This window comes from Notolabrus celidotus, chromosome 4, assembly GCF_009762535.1.
Source record: "Notolabrus celidotus isolate fNotCel1 chromosome 4, fNotCel1.pri, whole genome shotgun sequence".
NCBI lineage: Eukaryota > Metazoa > Chordata > Actinopteri > Labriformes > Labridae > Notolabrus > Notolabrus celidotus.
Window position 1 is genome coordinate 26538345 of NC_048275.1, and position 15232 is coordinate 26553576.

The 15232-nt window shown below is 40.9% G+C and overlaps 1 protein-coding gene across 1 annotated transcript in view; it reads right to left on the reverse strand.

Moving 5' to 3' along the window:
* Window positions 1-2851: 2851 nt before the first annotated feature.
* The window catches only part of LOC117812106 (regulator of microtubule dynamics protein 2), a 46115-nt gene continuing 33734 nt past the window's right edge, over window positions 2852-15232 (reverse strand). The window contains exons 6-11 of the mRNA XM_034682708.1: window positions 10979-11054; window positions 10184-10261; window positions 8171-8269; window positions 6192-6245; window positions 6007-6087; window positions 2852-5877 (exon numbers count right to left, since the gene is read on the reverse strand). Of these exons, the coding sequence (XP_034538599.1) occupies window positions 5824-5877; window positions 6007-6087; window positions 6192-6245; window positions 8171-8269; window positions 10184-10261; window positions 10979-11054 (442 nt within the window). The 3' untranslated portion in view covers window positions 2852-5823. The remainder of the gene's footprint in view (window positions 5878-6006; window positions 6088-6191; window positions 6246-8170; window positions 8270-10183; window positions 10262-10978; window positions 11055-15232) is intronic.

Genomic DNA, 15232 nt, shown 5'->3' on the forward strand with positions numbered 1-15232 from the left:
GACATAAAAACGTAAAGACGTAAAAACGTAAAGACGTAAAAACGTAAAGACGTAAAGACGTAAAGACGTAAAAACGTAAAAAATGTAAAAACGTAAAGACGTAAAGACGTAAAGACATAAAGATATTAAGACATAAAGACGTAAAGATGGAAAGACGTAAAGACATAAAGATATTGACAAAATATTGACAGTGACTTATTTATACTATAAAAATAAAGGCTCCTCTGATGCACTTCCATGGCATTGGATTGCGGGACAAATAAATATCAAACTGAACATTTCAGTTACAACCCATCCTCTGGAGCCTGACAGCTGGGAACACCCTGAACGGGCCACCAGTCTGTCACAGGGATAACACGTAGAGACAAAAACCATTCACGTGCACAGTCACAACTGAGGGAAATTTAGAGTCACAGATTCACCAAATGGGATGTGTTTAGATTGTGGAAGTCAGAGTTTCTGCAGAGAACCTCTGTGGGTGAAGACAGGTTCAACCACCGCACAACATGCAGTCCCACTTCAGTTATTGGTCAAGTTAAAACATTAGCCGTCTTATTAGTTGTTATACACATCAAACTGACTATTTCCACTGAAGACAAGTTGAGTGTGACATCTACAAGAATATTTAACGTTTCTGTCCTCATTCAGCTCTCCCTCTTCTCAGAGTTGACACACCTTGAAACATAAATTATGCAAGTGTCACAACTTTTGACACTAATGCTCATGTCGCCACCGCTCATAGTTTAAGTAACTTTGAATCAATCTGTGACTTAAAGATGCTCTCACCAGCTCTGCTGCCGTTGTCTGGATCACAGGATAGGATGTTGCTCCACTTTTCTCTATCAGGTGGTTGGGGTTCAGTAGCCCCTCAGGTCCCATCAGCTCCTTCCTCCAGGTTGAGCAAGACTCCTCTGTATCCTGTTTGGATTGTATCTGCATACCATACATTATCCCTGACTTTGAACCAGGACAGGGGAGCATGTTCTCTTCAGTGTTTACTTTGTGAAGCAGCTTCAGTTTTGTAAATTTCATGTAGCCTACATTTTTGGCTTAAACCTCTGCTAGCTTTACATCTCTTTTAGATTTTCTCACTGTAGAAAAAACAACATCAGATTAACTGGACTTATTTCAGTGGACTGATATGATTTCAGTTAGTCCTCCAGTCTGTGATTAGAGTCTCAACCATAGTAATGGTTTGTTCATTATAACAAACATTGCAATAGAATGTTGATGTGTGATGACCAATCAGAATCATTTATCTAAGACAACAGAATAATCCATCCATCCATCCATCCATCCATCCATCCATCCATTTTCTTCCGTTTATCCGGGGTCAGGTAGCAGTCCAAGCAGTCTGACCCAGACATCCCTCTCCCCAGGAACACTTTCCAGCTCTTCCTGGGGAGTCCTGAGGTGATCCCAGACCAGGCGGGAGATATAATCCCTCCACCGCGTTCTGGGTCTAGCCCGGGGCCTTCTCCCAGTTGGACGTGCCCGGAACACCTCTAAGGGGAAGCATCCAGGAGGCATCCTTATCAGATGTCCGAAACACCTCAGCTGACTCCTTTCAATGCGGAGGAGCAGCAGCTCTACTCCGAGCTCCCTACGGATGTCCAAGCTCCTGACCCTATCTCTAAGGCTGAGCCCAGACACCCATCGGAGGAAACTCATTTCAGCCGCTTGTATCCGCGATCTTATCCTTTGGGTCATGCCCCACAGCTCATGACCATAGGTGAGGGTTGGAACGTAGACTGACTGGTAAATTGAAAGCTTTGCCTTCTGGCTCAGCTCCGTCTTCACCACGACGGTCCGGTACAACACCCGCATCACTGCTGACGCTGCACAAATCCGCCTGTTGATCTCACGCTCCATTTTACCTCCACTCGCAAACAAGACCCCGAGATACTTAAACTCCCCCACTTAGGGCAAAGTCTCGCTCCCCAACCGAATAACAAATAGTTTTAAATAATAAACCTTTTTGATGCTGATCTGCTGTTTCTTTTTTCAGCATTTCAATTGTGGCAGACTGTATTCCATCTTCAGGCCAAATGCTAAGCTAATCTGCCACTGACTGTTACTTCATGTGTAAGGGACATACATGACATTATCTTCTCTTCCAGCTCAGCCAAAACATAAATACAAATCTAGAGATAGGAACAGGATGGACTGATACAGAGACAAAGTCACATTAAAAAAAAAAAAAAACAGGATACAATGAAAGCTCCAGGTGGGACTGTTTGAGCATCTACCTGTTTGGACTTTACAGGAGAAAAAGCCTGAAAGCCATTGAATTCTTGTGCAACATGGTGTCCCGTCTTTAGGCCAGAATGTACAGATTTCTAGATTAGATGCAATCACATGGAGGGACGCTTTATATGATGCCTGTGCTCAAATATAAAACATCAAGAATTCCCTTCATGTTAAATAACAAATAGCTGTATGTTCTGTTTCAGCCTCGGCTTTAACAGAAGCAAACAGCAGAATTATAAAATCTGTTTTCATGACTGTATAAATAAACACCTGTGCTCATTTGGGAGGCTCCCATTTGTAGTGGTTCTAGCTTGGAGAGAAATGCAGACATGACTCGACTGGAGGGAAGTTGGCCTAAATCTGATTCAGTAACAAATTCACAATTGCTTTGGCACAAAATGTACAGTGTGCGGGAAAAAACCTCTACAGTCGCTGATAGTCATGCAGGAGCCAGCTTGTCAAATTTCTGCTGATTAAGATCGATATATTTTATAAGAAAACCTCTCAACATTACAAGAGCTAGTTACAGATTATAAAAGTAATTGCAGAGGGTATTTTTTCATAAACAGTAATAAAACTAACGAGCACACAAGACAAATGATAAACTGTTTCACATATTTAATTACATACTCCAGTACCATCAATCATTCAGTGCACACTGTCAGGGAGATGTCATACAGTATCATCTTTGTGTAGTGTATCATATAGAACTTTCAGGATCATTTTGACTCACTTTGGCATTAGAAAAAAAATCAAATACATTCATTCTGCTGGTAGAAAAATCTGCAAAGTGACAAAAAACAGGTCTTGTTGTTTTCATGCAGCTTATACATAAATCAAATAAAATTAACTTTGAATCCAGAACTAATCTCAAGAATAAAACAAACTAAAACCTCACTTCTTTTTTTACAATATGCATCAACAAAATTGGGTGGAAGCAAAAGTAACATCATCAGGAATGCATAAAAGTATAAAAAGAAATCATTTTATAGTTATTTAGTTGGACCTGGAATACCATCACATGATATTTGACCATTGTGTGACTCTAAATGACTTGCAGCTTGTGATAATAGTCTGATAAAGAGCAAATCTGCAAATCCACTCAAAATGTAACTAACCAGGTGAAATAAACTGTCTGGAACATTTGAGCAGTGTGCCTGCAGTGTGCGAGATGTCTTTTTCTTTGTTTTGTTCAGTGAGACTCCTACAAGACTCAGCACCTGCCCTCTTAGGTTTGGATGTACGTGTTTCTTCAACTTTTGTAAAGCTACGTTACATTCGTCTTTATTTCATTGCAGAGCCACCGACCTATCCGCTCTGTTGTACCGAGAATAATATTCAAACTGCTCTCTACTTTCTCCTTTTGTTGACTCTCTCACATGCACATAATATCTGTCAACGTCAAGTCATTTGATGTTTAGAGAAATAATTAAGCCTATATATGATCATTTAGATGAAAGAGTGCCCCACATGGTCTCAATCTTTGTTTTCTTTAAAGTTTAGGCTTTCATGACTTTATTTGGAAGACAAGACAGTGGGTAGTGAGAGTGGGGAATGACACGTGGCAAAGGGCCCCAGGTTGGGATTAAACCCAGGTCGTCCACTTTAAGGACTGTAGCCTCCATACATGAGGTGCACAATTCAACCACAAGGCCAAACAGGCTCCCCAATCTTTGTGTTGTCTCACATTAACTGAATCTTAACAGGAAAAAATAGCTCATTTAAACACATCATGAGGAGCCTTGTATAAACATTTAATTATTTTTTCTTAAAACTTAGTGGCTTTTGTGTTACACCACTCTGTAAAAATGTAAAGGGTCATTATAAAAAAACACGTCTTCAAAAAGCGTACTTGACAGATTTGAATACACAGATTTTAAAGACCAATATAGGGAGCAAGAGCTGCATATAATGTGTTTCAAAATGTGTATGGTTAGAAAAGTCACCTGTTATGATTATTCATATAGCGACTGTAACTGGGGCTTATTTAAACTATTCTGCAGTGAAACGGTCACAAACATCAAAGAGTTTGTTGTCGCTGATCTGACAAATATAAAACATACAGAAAATGAGTGGGGTAATCATTGTAACATGGGCCTTTAAATGATTCAGCTAGAGTTTTTGGTACATGAGATTTAGAGAAACCTGGTTAAACAAAACTCTTACCAGAATTTAAGATGTCTTCATGTGAGATTATTTAAAACACATTTATAATAGAGCGACACAACTGCCACGGGCACATGGGGACCATTTTCCTCTGACATCACTTTGAGGATGGGGCACTGAAGTTGTATAATTTTAACGCTAATCAAGTAAAACTGCAGTTTAAAGTACAGTGAGTTTATAAAAATGCATCCATCTTTCTCAGAGAAGATGTAAATAAAAACCTGGAAAGACATCAGGCAGTACTTCAAGATAAAACAACACAATAGCTTGTTGTTGCTACAACAGCTACTGCCCGTGTACTTTCATATCGACCACACAATAGCAGAATATTGGTGTTCCAGTGAGAGATGTCACTTTTTTGTTACAGCACTGCAGAAGCCCAAGAGGTAAACACACAGCGGGAGCTTCGAACACACACACAGCGCTCTCTAACGTCTCTTTTACTACCTCAGATGCTGCCATGGTTTAAGTCTCACCATCACGCCTCTGTGATATTAATATTACATGGGTGTAAATATCAAGCTCTTAACTCGAAATATTAAAGGTCTTTCACTATGTGTCTGAGCAGTGATGAAATAAAGTTTGCATAAAGTTTGCAACCTGGAACACGGCAGTAACTACAACGTTATTCTTTGAGCTCCCAATTCTGAAAATGACCTCAGAGGAAAATTGCAGCTGAGTGAATATGGCGAAGAATATCTCTAATGAAAAGATGCACCGGACATTATTGGCCAATCATTACTCTATAAAGGTAACGTGACAGTAACAGGAGAGTGCTGACACTGGTGTGACTGAAGGCAGAGTGAAGAGGTCACTCTGTGGTCACAGCATTCCAACATCCTTGTTCGGGCACACCATTGTCTGATGACTTTTTGTTGTTGCCTATTGAATGTTTTGTTGGAGAAGAACAGAGAGTCCTATGGGTCACCTTAAGAGTGACAAGTTTTTGTTATCAGGAAACCTAGTATCCTGGAGACACAGGTGTGTGTGTCTGCTACACGTGGCTGCACACACATCAACACATGGGGAATATATAAAATATATATATATATGCTAAAAATCAGAAGGAATTTACCACAACCTATGATTACACCAGTTATAGTTACATTATTTCATGAGAAACTAAAGATCTCTCTGATTTCACACAACCAGATATAAAAAGTTTGTTTTCCACAAAATAAAAAAATAAAACCAAATAATAAGAACAAAAGATTGATCTGATTTAAAACCTCAGAGGACGGCTCTGACTGTGGTAGCTTCTGTAGCTGATAAGATGCCACAGTACTCTTCCATCCACTCACAGAGTGAATTATCATGATGGCTTCTAAAAAAACACTTTAAACACACACCCACACACCCACACACGTCAATAGCAGCTAGTGGAAAACACATGGTCTGCTGCCGTGGTCACACTCCAAGAGCTGGGCAGAGTAAGTCCAGCTCCTTCTGTGCCTCTTCATTCTGAGGAAGAACATTTTGAAGATTTAATACAATTAGATAAACAGGGCAGAAAACATGTCCTGCTGCAGAGTAAAGCCAGTGAGATGAATTTAAGTGCAGTATTGGTGTAAGACAGAGAGGACGTCTTACCTCTTTGGAGACAGCCTTGACTGAACACGCAGCCTCACACATCTTCCTGGCCTTCTCCCTCTGCCCCAGGTCTCTGTAGCACTGCAGAAGACAACAAATAAACAACATAAAAAAGAAAATAGGGAATGTCCTGTATCTTCTTCAGGACAGCGTACAGTGTGGTCCTAAACACTTGAGGTACATACCTTAGCGAGAAACACGTAGTTGAGTTTGGAATATCCCACTTGGATCTCCTCAACCTGAGTAAAAAAAGACACATTTTGTGTTCAAGGAAACTCACAGATGAAGCCTTAATGGTAATGAAGCTACGGTGTACATTCTAATGTCTGATATTCACCAATTACATCAACATTACAAAGGTTGGATTTAGATGAAGCCATTGATGTTCTTGCCCACAGTTCATTATTCAGGTACAGAGAACCACCTGTTAAAGGCCAGGGACCTATATGATGACTGGTTACACACCTGTGGACCCGTACAACCACTAGTTGTAGCCAAAAAAGTCCTGTAAGGGTGCTTAGAGCCAGGAGACCTATACTGCTACAGCTGGGGCCAGTGTAAAGACTGGTTAGTGGCCTTGGGATGTGTATAATGACTGATTCACCTTTTAAACAACTATTATAAGGGCTGGGGATCTGTATAAATGCTGGTTAGAGGCTATGACTGCTTTTAAGATCAAGGAACTCTTATAACCACTGGTAAGAGACCAGGAACTTGTTTATCTGATGGTAACGTCAGACTTCCACCAGTTCCGTGTCGGGTCTGTCTCCGATCCACTACGGTTCTAGCTCCGTGTTCTCTTGCACCGGTTTTCAGAACTCAGCATGGAGCACGACAGCCGGAGAGCTGGAGTCACGAGACCAAGGTTTTTATTAGACTCCCCTCCTCATCCATGTTGTCCTTTTTGGCCTCTGAAAACCTCTGACCAGTTGACTCCAGGCCCGTCTCCGCTCATCATGATGTTTTTTTGTTGTAGTTCAGTGAAGTTTGATGGGTTGATAACATTGCCGGATCAGAGACGCAGCCAGAATGCTTAAGTTTACACTTTGACTAGAATAGCAACCTATTAGATCTTGTGCCGCGACGGAGCAGAGACGGACCAGGTACGAATCTTTGGCTGTGAGACGTGAGGGAATCGGTAACTTGTCTGAGGTTTGAGGACCTTTACAACCACTGGTTAAAGGCCAGGATCATTATAACAGAAGTTAAATAAACCCCCACTCACTGGAGGCCTCGGGACATGTCTAAAGACTAGTTAGATGCTAGGGACCTGTATAACTGCTGGTTTGAAGCCAGGGTGACTACCAATGGTTACACAATGGTGACCTGTATGTGGATATATCTATTTCAGTTTCACAGCCTCACAGCAGGCCCTCCTACAGGTCACCAGCAACATGTTGCAACATGGTGCACTTATATCAAACTGATGGATGAGATACACAAAACATGGGGAGAAGGCATACACAGGAATATTGGCCAGAAGCAAAACTCAGTCCTCTCCTATATAAACATCTGGATTGTTCGAGCACAAATTAAGCCTCTCCAAATACAGAGCGTTTGTTCTTTGAAAACTGGGAACACGAGCGCCCTGTGGACGAGTTGCAAGTGAGCGCTGGGCAAACATGTCTTATTAATCAGGGCAGCTCAAGAGAAAGGGTGCGATCAAGTTGACAGAAGGATAATAAAAACAAGAATAATTCATGAGTGATATGGCTTTATTTCTAACTTAAGTTTGTTAACTAAGCAGACACACAGACTAAGCAGCAGCATTTTTAAAGGTATGAGTGACTTCATCAAAGTCCTTGTTGTATTGTAAAGATCAGACACTTCTCCTCCCCACTTCTGAAACCAAAATTCCTACTCCTTACCTCTAAACCCTGTTGTTTTCCAGGTGTGATAAAAAAAATGCAGGATTTGGACTTATTTTTCACAGCTACCTCAATCAGTCGTTACAGGCAGCCTGAATACCTTTGATTTGTAAAACTTGTCGGGTCTCTCACCTCCCTTTGATGGCAGACTTTGATGGCACGTTTTAATGTGGTGTGAAACCACTAGAAACACTTTGAGTTCAGACACTGACGGTACTTGTAAGAACGACTTTGATTTTAGCATACATAAAGAATGTGTTAACACAGAGCTGTGGGCAATGAAGGAATCAAAGTACCTTCAGAAAGTTCTTCAGGGCGTCTTCAACCGTAGCACTAGGGGGCTCTCCGAATAATGTTGCTGCCACCTTCCTCTCAATCCATGATAACTGAGCCACCTGCATAACATCAAACACCTTAAGTCAAATGACACATCTCACATCACTTAACATCTGTTTGAAAGAAGTGCGTCCCTACCATGTCTTTTAATTTGAGTATAAAGGCTGTCTTACATGTAACATGTTTGTGTATGGTTAGATCACGGTGACAGCCCAGACATCAATGGAGCATTCCAAATCAAATATTATACAATACCTATAAACTTATTTTTCTTTGAAAATTTCTACAGAACAAAGCTGAAATCAGAGATAATGACTTTAATTGTACACAAGGCGAAAAATTACCACCTTTCTGGTGCGTCAACAAATCTGAAAATGTAGAAGCTTTGTAAAAGTGCAGTTTCTGGTAGAGCTGTTGTGTTTGATTACATTAGACTGCACTGTTTGTCATAATGTCATAGCGGATCAGTGCATAGCTACTTGTATTTCATGCTTCCACATGACATCACCATGAGGCTTTCAGACCCTGTCTGCCGTTTTGTGCCGATGCCGATCAGGAAAGCAGCCCTGCAGTCTGTGAATCAGCTCAAGGCCCTACTTTCATTGCGGAAGAATCTGCCGTCAGTTGACTAAAACTTCTAACGCGGCAGAAATTCCTCAGAAGGTTTTCTTATTTTGACTCCACAGTTTATAAGGCCGTGATCAACCCTTGTGACTCTCCCAGGGTCAGAATCGACTTCAATTCGCACAGTGCATATTTTCCCATAAGTTTTTGAAGAAGAAGCCAACAACTCTACAGTGACAGGAAGTAAATGTGGTACAGTCAATGTTTTTTTGTTTCAGGGTGGCCCCTGTCTTCAGACTTTTCTTGTCTGTCATCTTTTTTTCTTAGCAGACAAAACAAAGCTCCTAAGTTAAGTTTCAGGAGCTTTTTTTGGACATACTGATTAGTTGAAACTTGGTTATCTGAGACTCCTCTCATTATTCATTTGTCTATGAGGGGGCAGCTCTACCACATTTAACTTTTTAAATCTCTCATAAGATCTTGCACAAGCACACTGTTGCTATGGAATATCTATACAAGCAAATGTTTTTCCTGCTGCCCATTAAATGTTTAAATTAATTAACCTATGAGAATGGGTTCCATTAAAAGTACCCTTTCTTTACCTCTACTCCAGACTTGTTCCTGACTGTGACTTTGACTGTATTTCCATGACCACAGGTAGCTTGTACACTGATATTTCCAGAGTAGATGATTATGGCCAAGAGAGTCTGGGTCAAACATGTAATGTTCCTGCCTTGCACCATTCATCAAAGCAGCGTCTAATTGCAGGTGTAGCATTGCTTTGGCGTCATCGCAGAAACAGAACCGCTGAACACAAACAGTAGATCATTGTTAAGCGTGAACACACTACAGACAGCCCATAAAACTCAATCCCTGGAAATATCAGGTGTTGCTGCTCCGCTGAATGTGCAAAGTCCCTCATTTCTTCTCTGCTACCAGTGCAGGCGAGAGTTAGAAAATGAAATCAGAGCAATCTCTGTAATAACTTTCTTTCATGCAGTCAGGATGACAAGTGGCACCGAGCTGTTGGATCTAAACCACCTGAAACAACAGGACATGTTTCAGATGTGTCGTATTTTATCTGTACAGTTATATTTTCAAAAATACCAGTCGTGATCAATCGGGCTCTGCATTGTTGGAACATGAGCCCAGACAGTGACCGGATGAAAATATCTCCCAGGTCCGATCTGATTTAGCGCTAACAATGGATAGTGTTAACCTCCCGTGGTGCCATCTGCAAGTATCGCAGAAGTAAAAACAAACTTCAGGGAAAAGCTCAACAGTAAGAATGAATGAGAGGAAACAGTGGGTGGGGTTTACAGAGAGAGTTGGGAGGCCATGCAGAGATGTAAGCCTGCGTAAATGTACTGTTTGTATATGTGAGGATAGATGGGAGAGATATCACATACGGCGTAGCACCAGCGACCCAGCAGGTAGTAGGACAAGGGGTCTTGTGGCTTCAGCTCGATGGCTTTATCCAGATGATCCTAGGAAGCAGACAGACAGACAGACAGACAGACAGACAGACAGACAGACAGACAGACAGACACAAAGACAAACAGACACACACAGACACACACACACACACAGACACACACACACACAGACACACAGACACACAGACACACAGACAGACAGAGAGAAGATTTTCACTGTTGATTCATGACACGGCTGCTGTTTCCCCTGCTTTCTGTTCTGACCTGATCTGTCCTGCTTCACCAACCCACAACTATTTCACAAACACCTCTCACACACGCAATCTCACCGAGCGACCACACTTCCCCGGCTGCCACACACGCACACACACACCCTCCCTCGTCTTTTCCATTCTCCCTTGCTCTGATTCAGGGTCTTTTCTTTCATATCTTCCCACTCCAGCACTCTATCTCTGTCTCTTTCACCTGTCAGGAGCTTTGCAGGCACACAGTGTTTGGAGGGGAGCCGCTGACAGAAGATAAAATGCTACGTGCAGTTGTTCCACACTCGGTCTTATGCAACTATACACTGTAGGAGTGGCTTAGTGGCTTAAGTGATATGTGGAGCCAGTCCCCTCTACTCTGAGTTCATGGGAAAAGCTATACCTGCATGCTGTATGTATGAAAAATGTATACACAGAACTCACATAATGCAAGGAGCCACAAGTTTTAGAAGTATGCCAAGCCCCAGACACAACATATTATTCTCTGTGTTATGCAACAACTTACCTTGAAGATGTATCCATTCTTTATCTTGTTCTGCACAGTGTCATATTCTGCCATGATCCCACACATGATGGCATACCTGTGGACACACAACATTACACTCATTATTACTCTACAACTCACAGTTTGGCTTTGCTTTCTGGGTTTTAACAGATTTGCATTTAGAAACATAAAATCTCTAATTGACTCGTGCAAGGGGAAGTCATTTGGAGCAAGTTTTATGTTCCCCAAAAAGCAGAAAAAGCTGTGTGTCTCCTGCTGCAGGGATCCAAAGAACTCTGAACTGGCAGGTAACAAGATCTGCTTTTCAAGAGCACAGCAGAACTTTTTCAGAAAAGCCAGAGTACAATGCAAACAAGTACATCAATTAGAAAAGAAGAGCCTGCATTACATATCGCCATATTACTAAATTTTTGGCATCCAAACAGTAAACGTTGTTGTACACCACCCTGGTCCTGTAAATGAGAGTAAGACTTCTTGTTGTGTTATTGTGGTGACAGTGTCACTATACGGGACAGCTGTGGTTGCTTGTGGATGCTGTCCTGACCTCTTTTCATGTTATCTTTTCAGCAGCAACTGTAGCAGTAGTTGGCATTTGCAAAGAATTTCTTCAGTAAGTTCTTATCAACAGTAAAAACACGTTTCTGCAGAATCAAAATGCAGTGAACACAATGCCTGTATGTTGGCTGCAAAATGAAAGTCCACAGACGAGTGAATGGTAGATGACACTGTCTATGTTCACTTCTAATGTGTAGTCTACATATGTTTTTAACACAATCCCATCATTGTTTGGCAATACCAAAATAATTTAAAAATGTCTGCCTTTTGGCCTTTTTCCTCACCTCAAAAGACAGCAAAAAAAGACAGAAGTCATATGTCCCTTTAATGGATTTTGGTGATGTAGCTCACTTGTATATTCTTACAACTGTGCAGGGTAAAATCTCTTTATAACACATCCACTAATATAATATAAAAGCAACATATTCTACATACATTTGCAGAATAAGAGGCACAGCTGACTTGACTGACAGGTGGACACATCCAGCTGTTTGAAAGGAAACTTATAGCCTGCCTCAGTTCCATTTCTTTGAAAGTTTGGTCTAGTAAGCATTTCCAAAATGGCACTTGCCACCGAAAAACATCCTTATGTTTTATACCTAATCTGATTAAATTATTGTTATATCAACACAAAAGCAGTTCCATAATTGGAAACTCTTTGTTTAGTCTTTTTTTGTTGTTGCCCATATTGCTTGAGTAGCCTGATCTATGAAGTACTGATAGACATTTACAGTTGTGCGCATACGTTTACATACCCTGGCAGAATGTATGGTTTCTTGGGTAGTATCTGTTGTCATTAGGATATAAAAGAGTAAACTAAGTTGTTTGATAACAGTTTTGCTTCACCCAACCACTAACCATGAGTGAAAAAAATGTTTTCTCTTATCATTCATATTCTCTGAAAAATGGCAAAAAAAATATTACAAATTCTGACAGGGGATGTAAACTTATGAGCACAACTGTATATATTAAAACATTTCAATGACAACATCAGAAATCACACACTAAAGGCTCACTCTCTTATTTTTTCTATAATAAAACTTTAAATGGTTTCTGATAGCAGAGCTATGTAGGCACTTGCCTGTTAGGCTGTTGTTGGCTAAAAAAATCCTGAGTGAATGAGACAGGAGTTCTGAGAAACACCAACACTCAACCTTCTTTAGTGAAACTCCTTATTATACAACATCGGCAGAGATAAGCTGCTTCACCTTCCTCCTTTAGTCTCTAATTAAAACCCTGAATTGGACAAGTGGGCAGATGGATGGGAAACAAAGAGCGGTTTCAGCTCTGGGATCTGTAAGTCAGCATGACGCTATGGGTTTGGAGAGGAGAGGAAAGAGCTGATCAAAGACTTTTCACCGCAAGGCTGCTTTAATCCTGCTGGTACTCTGTCAAACACCACCGAGCAACATAAACTACTTTTATATGAAGGATCTGCAGGTACAAAGGTCATCTGACAGCGCTGTCTAACATGGTGGTGCTGACGGTAGATGGAATCTGAAGCTGTGCGTGTGTACTGAAGTGTCTGGTATGTGTGAATGGAGTTTTTAACAGGGCATGATTCAGTGGTGGGCTACTGTTCTCTGAAGTCGCTCTCTGGACTGTGATCAGGCCTAACATGCTAACAGGGTGCAATACAAAGGAAGAAAAAAAAGGAAGGGGTTAGAAGTAGAGAGCTGTGGATATTTGCAAAACTGCATCATGATTAGCAGCTAATTAGTACATAAGATAAGATAGGTAGAATCTCTCTCACAGGCATGTAAAGAACTGGGTAATTTCACTTAAGTTGTCATTTTTCCAAACCCCAACTGATCAGACGGTTGAAAAAAAGAGAGCATGATTCAGGAGGTTGTAATTCATGCAAACATTAATCTTTGTACAAACCATCATCACATCTACTTAGCGTGGGTGGTGTGGAAATTAAAAGTGATAGACAAGCACTAACCGCATCATTTCTAAGTGCCCTGAATTTTCTGTACAAAGCAAACAAAGTCAGAAGAATTGTGTGTAACTGTAACCAAAAAGATCTGTTTATTTTCTTAAGGTAGCACAGGGTGCGGCCACACTGCCGCTGGTTGGCGCTTGATGAGAGAAGAGCTCCACAACATCACAGGAGCAGAGATGCTATCTGTCGGTGTGGTGCTGCCTGGCTTCCAATGAAAACACACTGCTGGATGTAAAGGCTTTGAACAATCCTTCAGCAGAGACTAAAGATATACTGAGAGGAATAAGAGCCAGTGCACCGCTGGTTTGGGCTTCACGTTTTGATTTAAAGAGGTAGAAGAGGTAATCTCTGTATCCTGATAATGCAAGACCTGGTATTATGATTTAACGTGAAAAAGATAGAAAGTCTAAGCAGTGTGTGAACAATTCCAGACAATGCGAAGGTTTTGCACAAAAGCAGATTACTTCACAGCAAACAGCATATCTTATCTTTAATACTTTTGCTCTTCCTCACACAAAACAGAAGACAATGTCCCTCTGTCGCCAACTTTTCTCTAGACTGATAACTTTAGGATGGATTAGACTTAAATTTTGAAAAGATAAAACTTTTTATTTAGCACTAGTTAAGGTGAACTTTTGTAGTCATCTGGTTAGGGTATATGCTCTAAACCAGGGGTTCCCAAAGTGGTGGTTGGGACCACCTGGGGGGTCGTGAGACACTAATGGGGGGTCCCAAGATTTTTTTTTTTCTCTCTAAGTAATCTAAATTTTAATATTTTTTCCATTACCTTAAATTTATTGGGGAAAAATAATTACATTTGAAATGAAACAATTTTTTAACTAGTTTTCTGCTTTCCATGTTGCCAGATGACTCCTAAGGTTAGCGTTGATGTAAGCTCCCAATAACAAAGCATCAGTAGCAGCAGTTAATTCATAACAGCACATTAGGAAACAGCCACATAGGTGTATAATTTTCTGAAGACCAGCTAAATGAAGTATGAAGTTACATTTGAGGGGCAGTCGGGGTCGCAAGTCTTTGGGACCTATATTTTGTGGGTCAGGGGCTGAAAAGTTTGGGAACCCCTGTTCTAAACGCTTCCCAACAGGTTCCCCTTTATAAAGTAACCTTTATGACAACTAACCAACTTGTCCTAATAAGAAAACAATATGATAATAGTCAAGATTGAGCACAATTTATTTGAAGCCAGGGTGTGGCTATCATTTACAGAGCTAGCACTGACAGCCTTCCATGTAGTCCTCCTCGCAGGTTAACGTCTGCATCTGTGCAGGTTACACACTGCTGGGCTACGCTATGAGATGCCATCTGTCATCTGTGCTTGGTTACATCCAGTTAGTACAGCATTATAGCATCATGGCAGTAGTAATTAACTGGAGCTAAAGCTCGGGCTGGTGGTCTGAGGGTGACTATGTTAACACTCTTAGTTGACTACACGTGCATGTTCCTGGTAGTTCCAAGTCTCCTTTCAAAAGTCCAAAAGAAAATAAAGTTAGCTCAAATGATGACTCTAACTGCTATCTGTATAGTTGTACAGTATTTACAATTTTTACCTATCAGTCCTCTGATTGACTGAAAGGACCTGTTCAAAGATTACCAACCTCTTGCCACGTCAGCTAGGATTGGTTCAATCACCCCTCATCCCACTATGAATAAGAAGCATAGCTAATAAATGCACGCATTCTCATGAAGAATTAAACTTGCATATAGTTTTCCTCATGTATACGGTCAAGCATAGA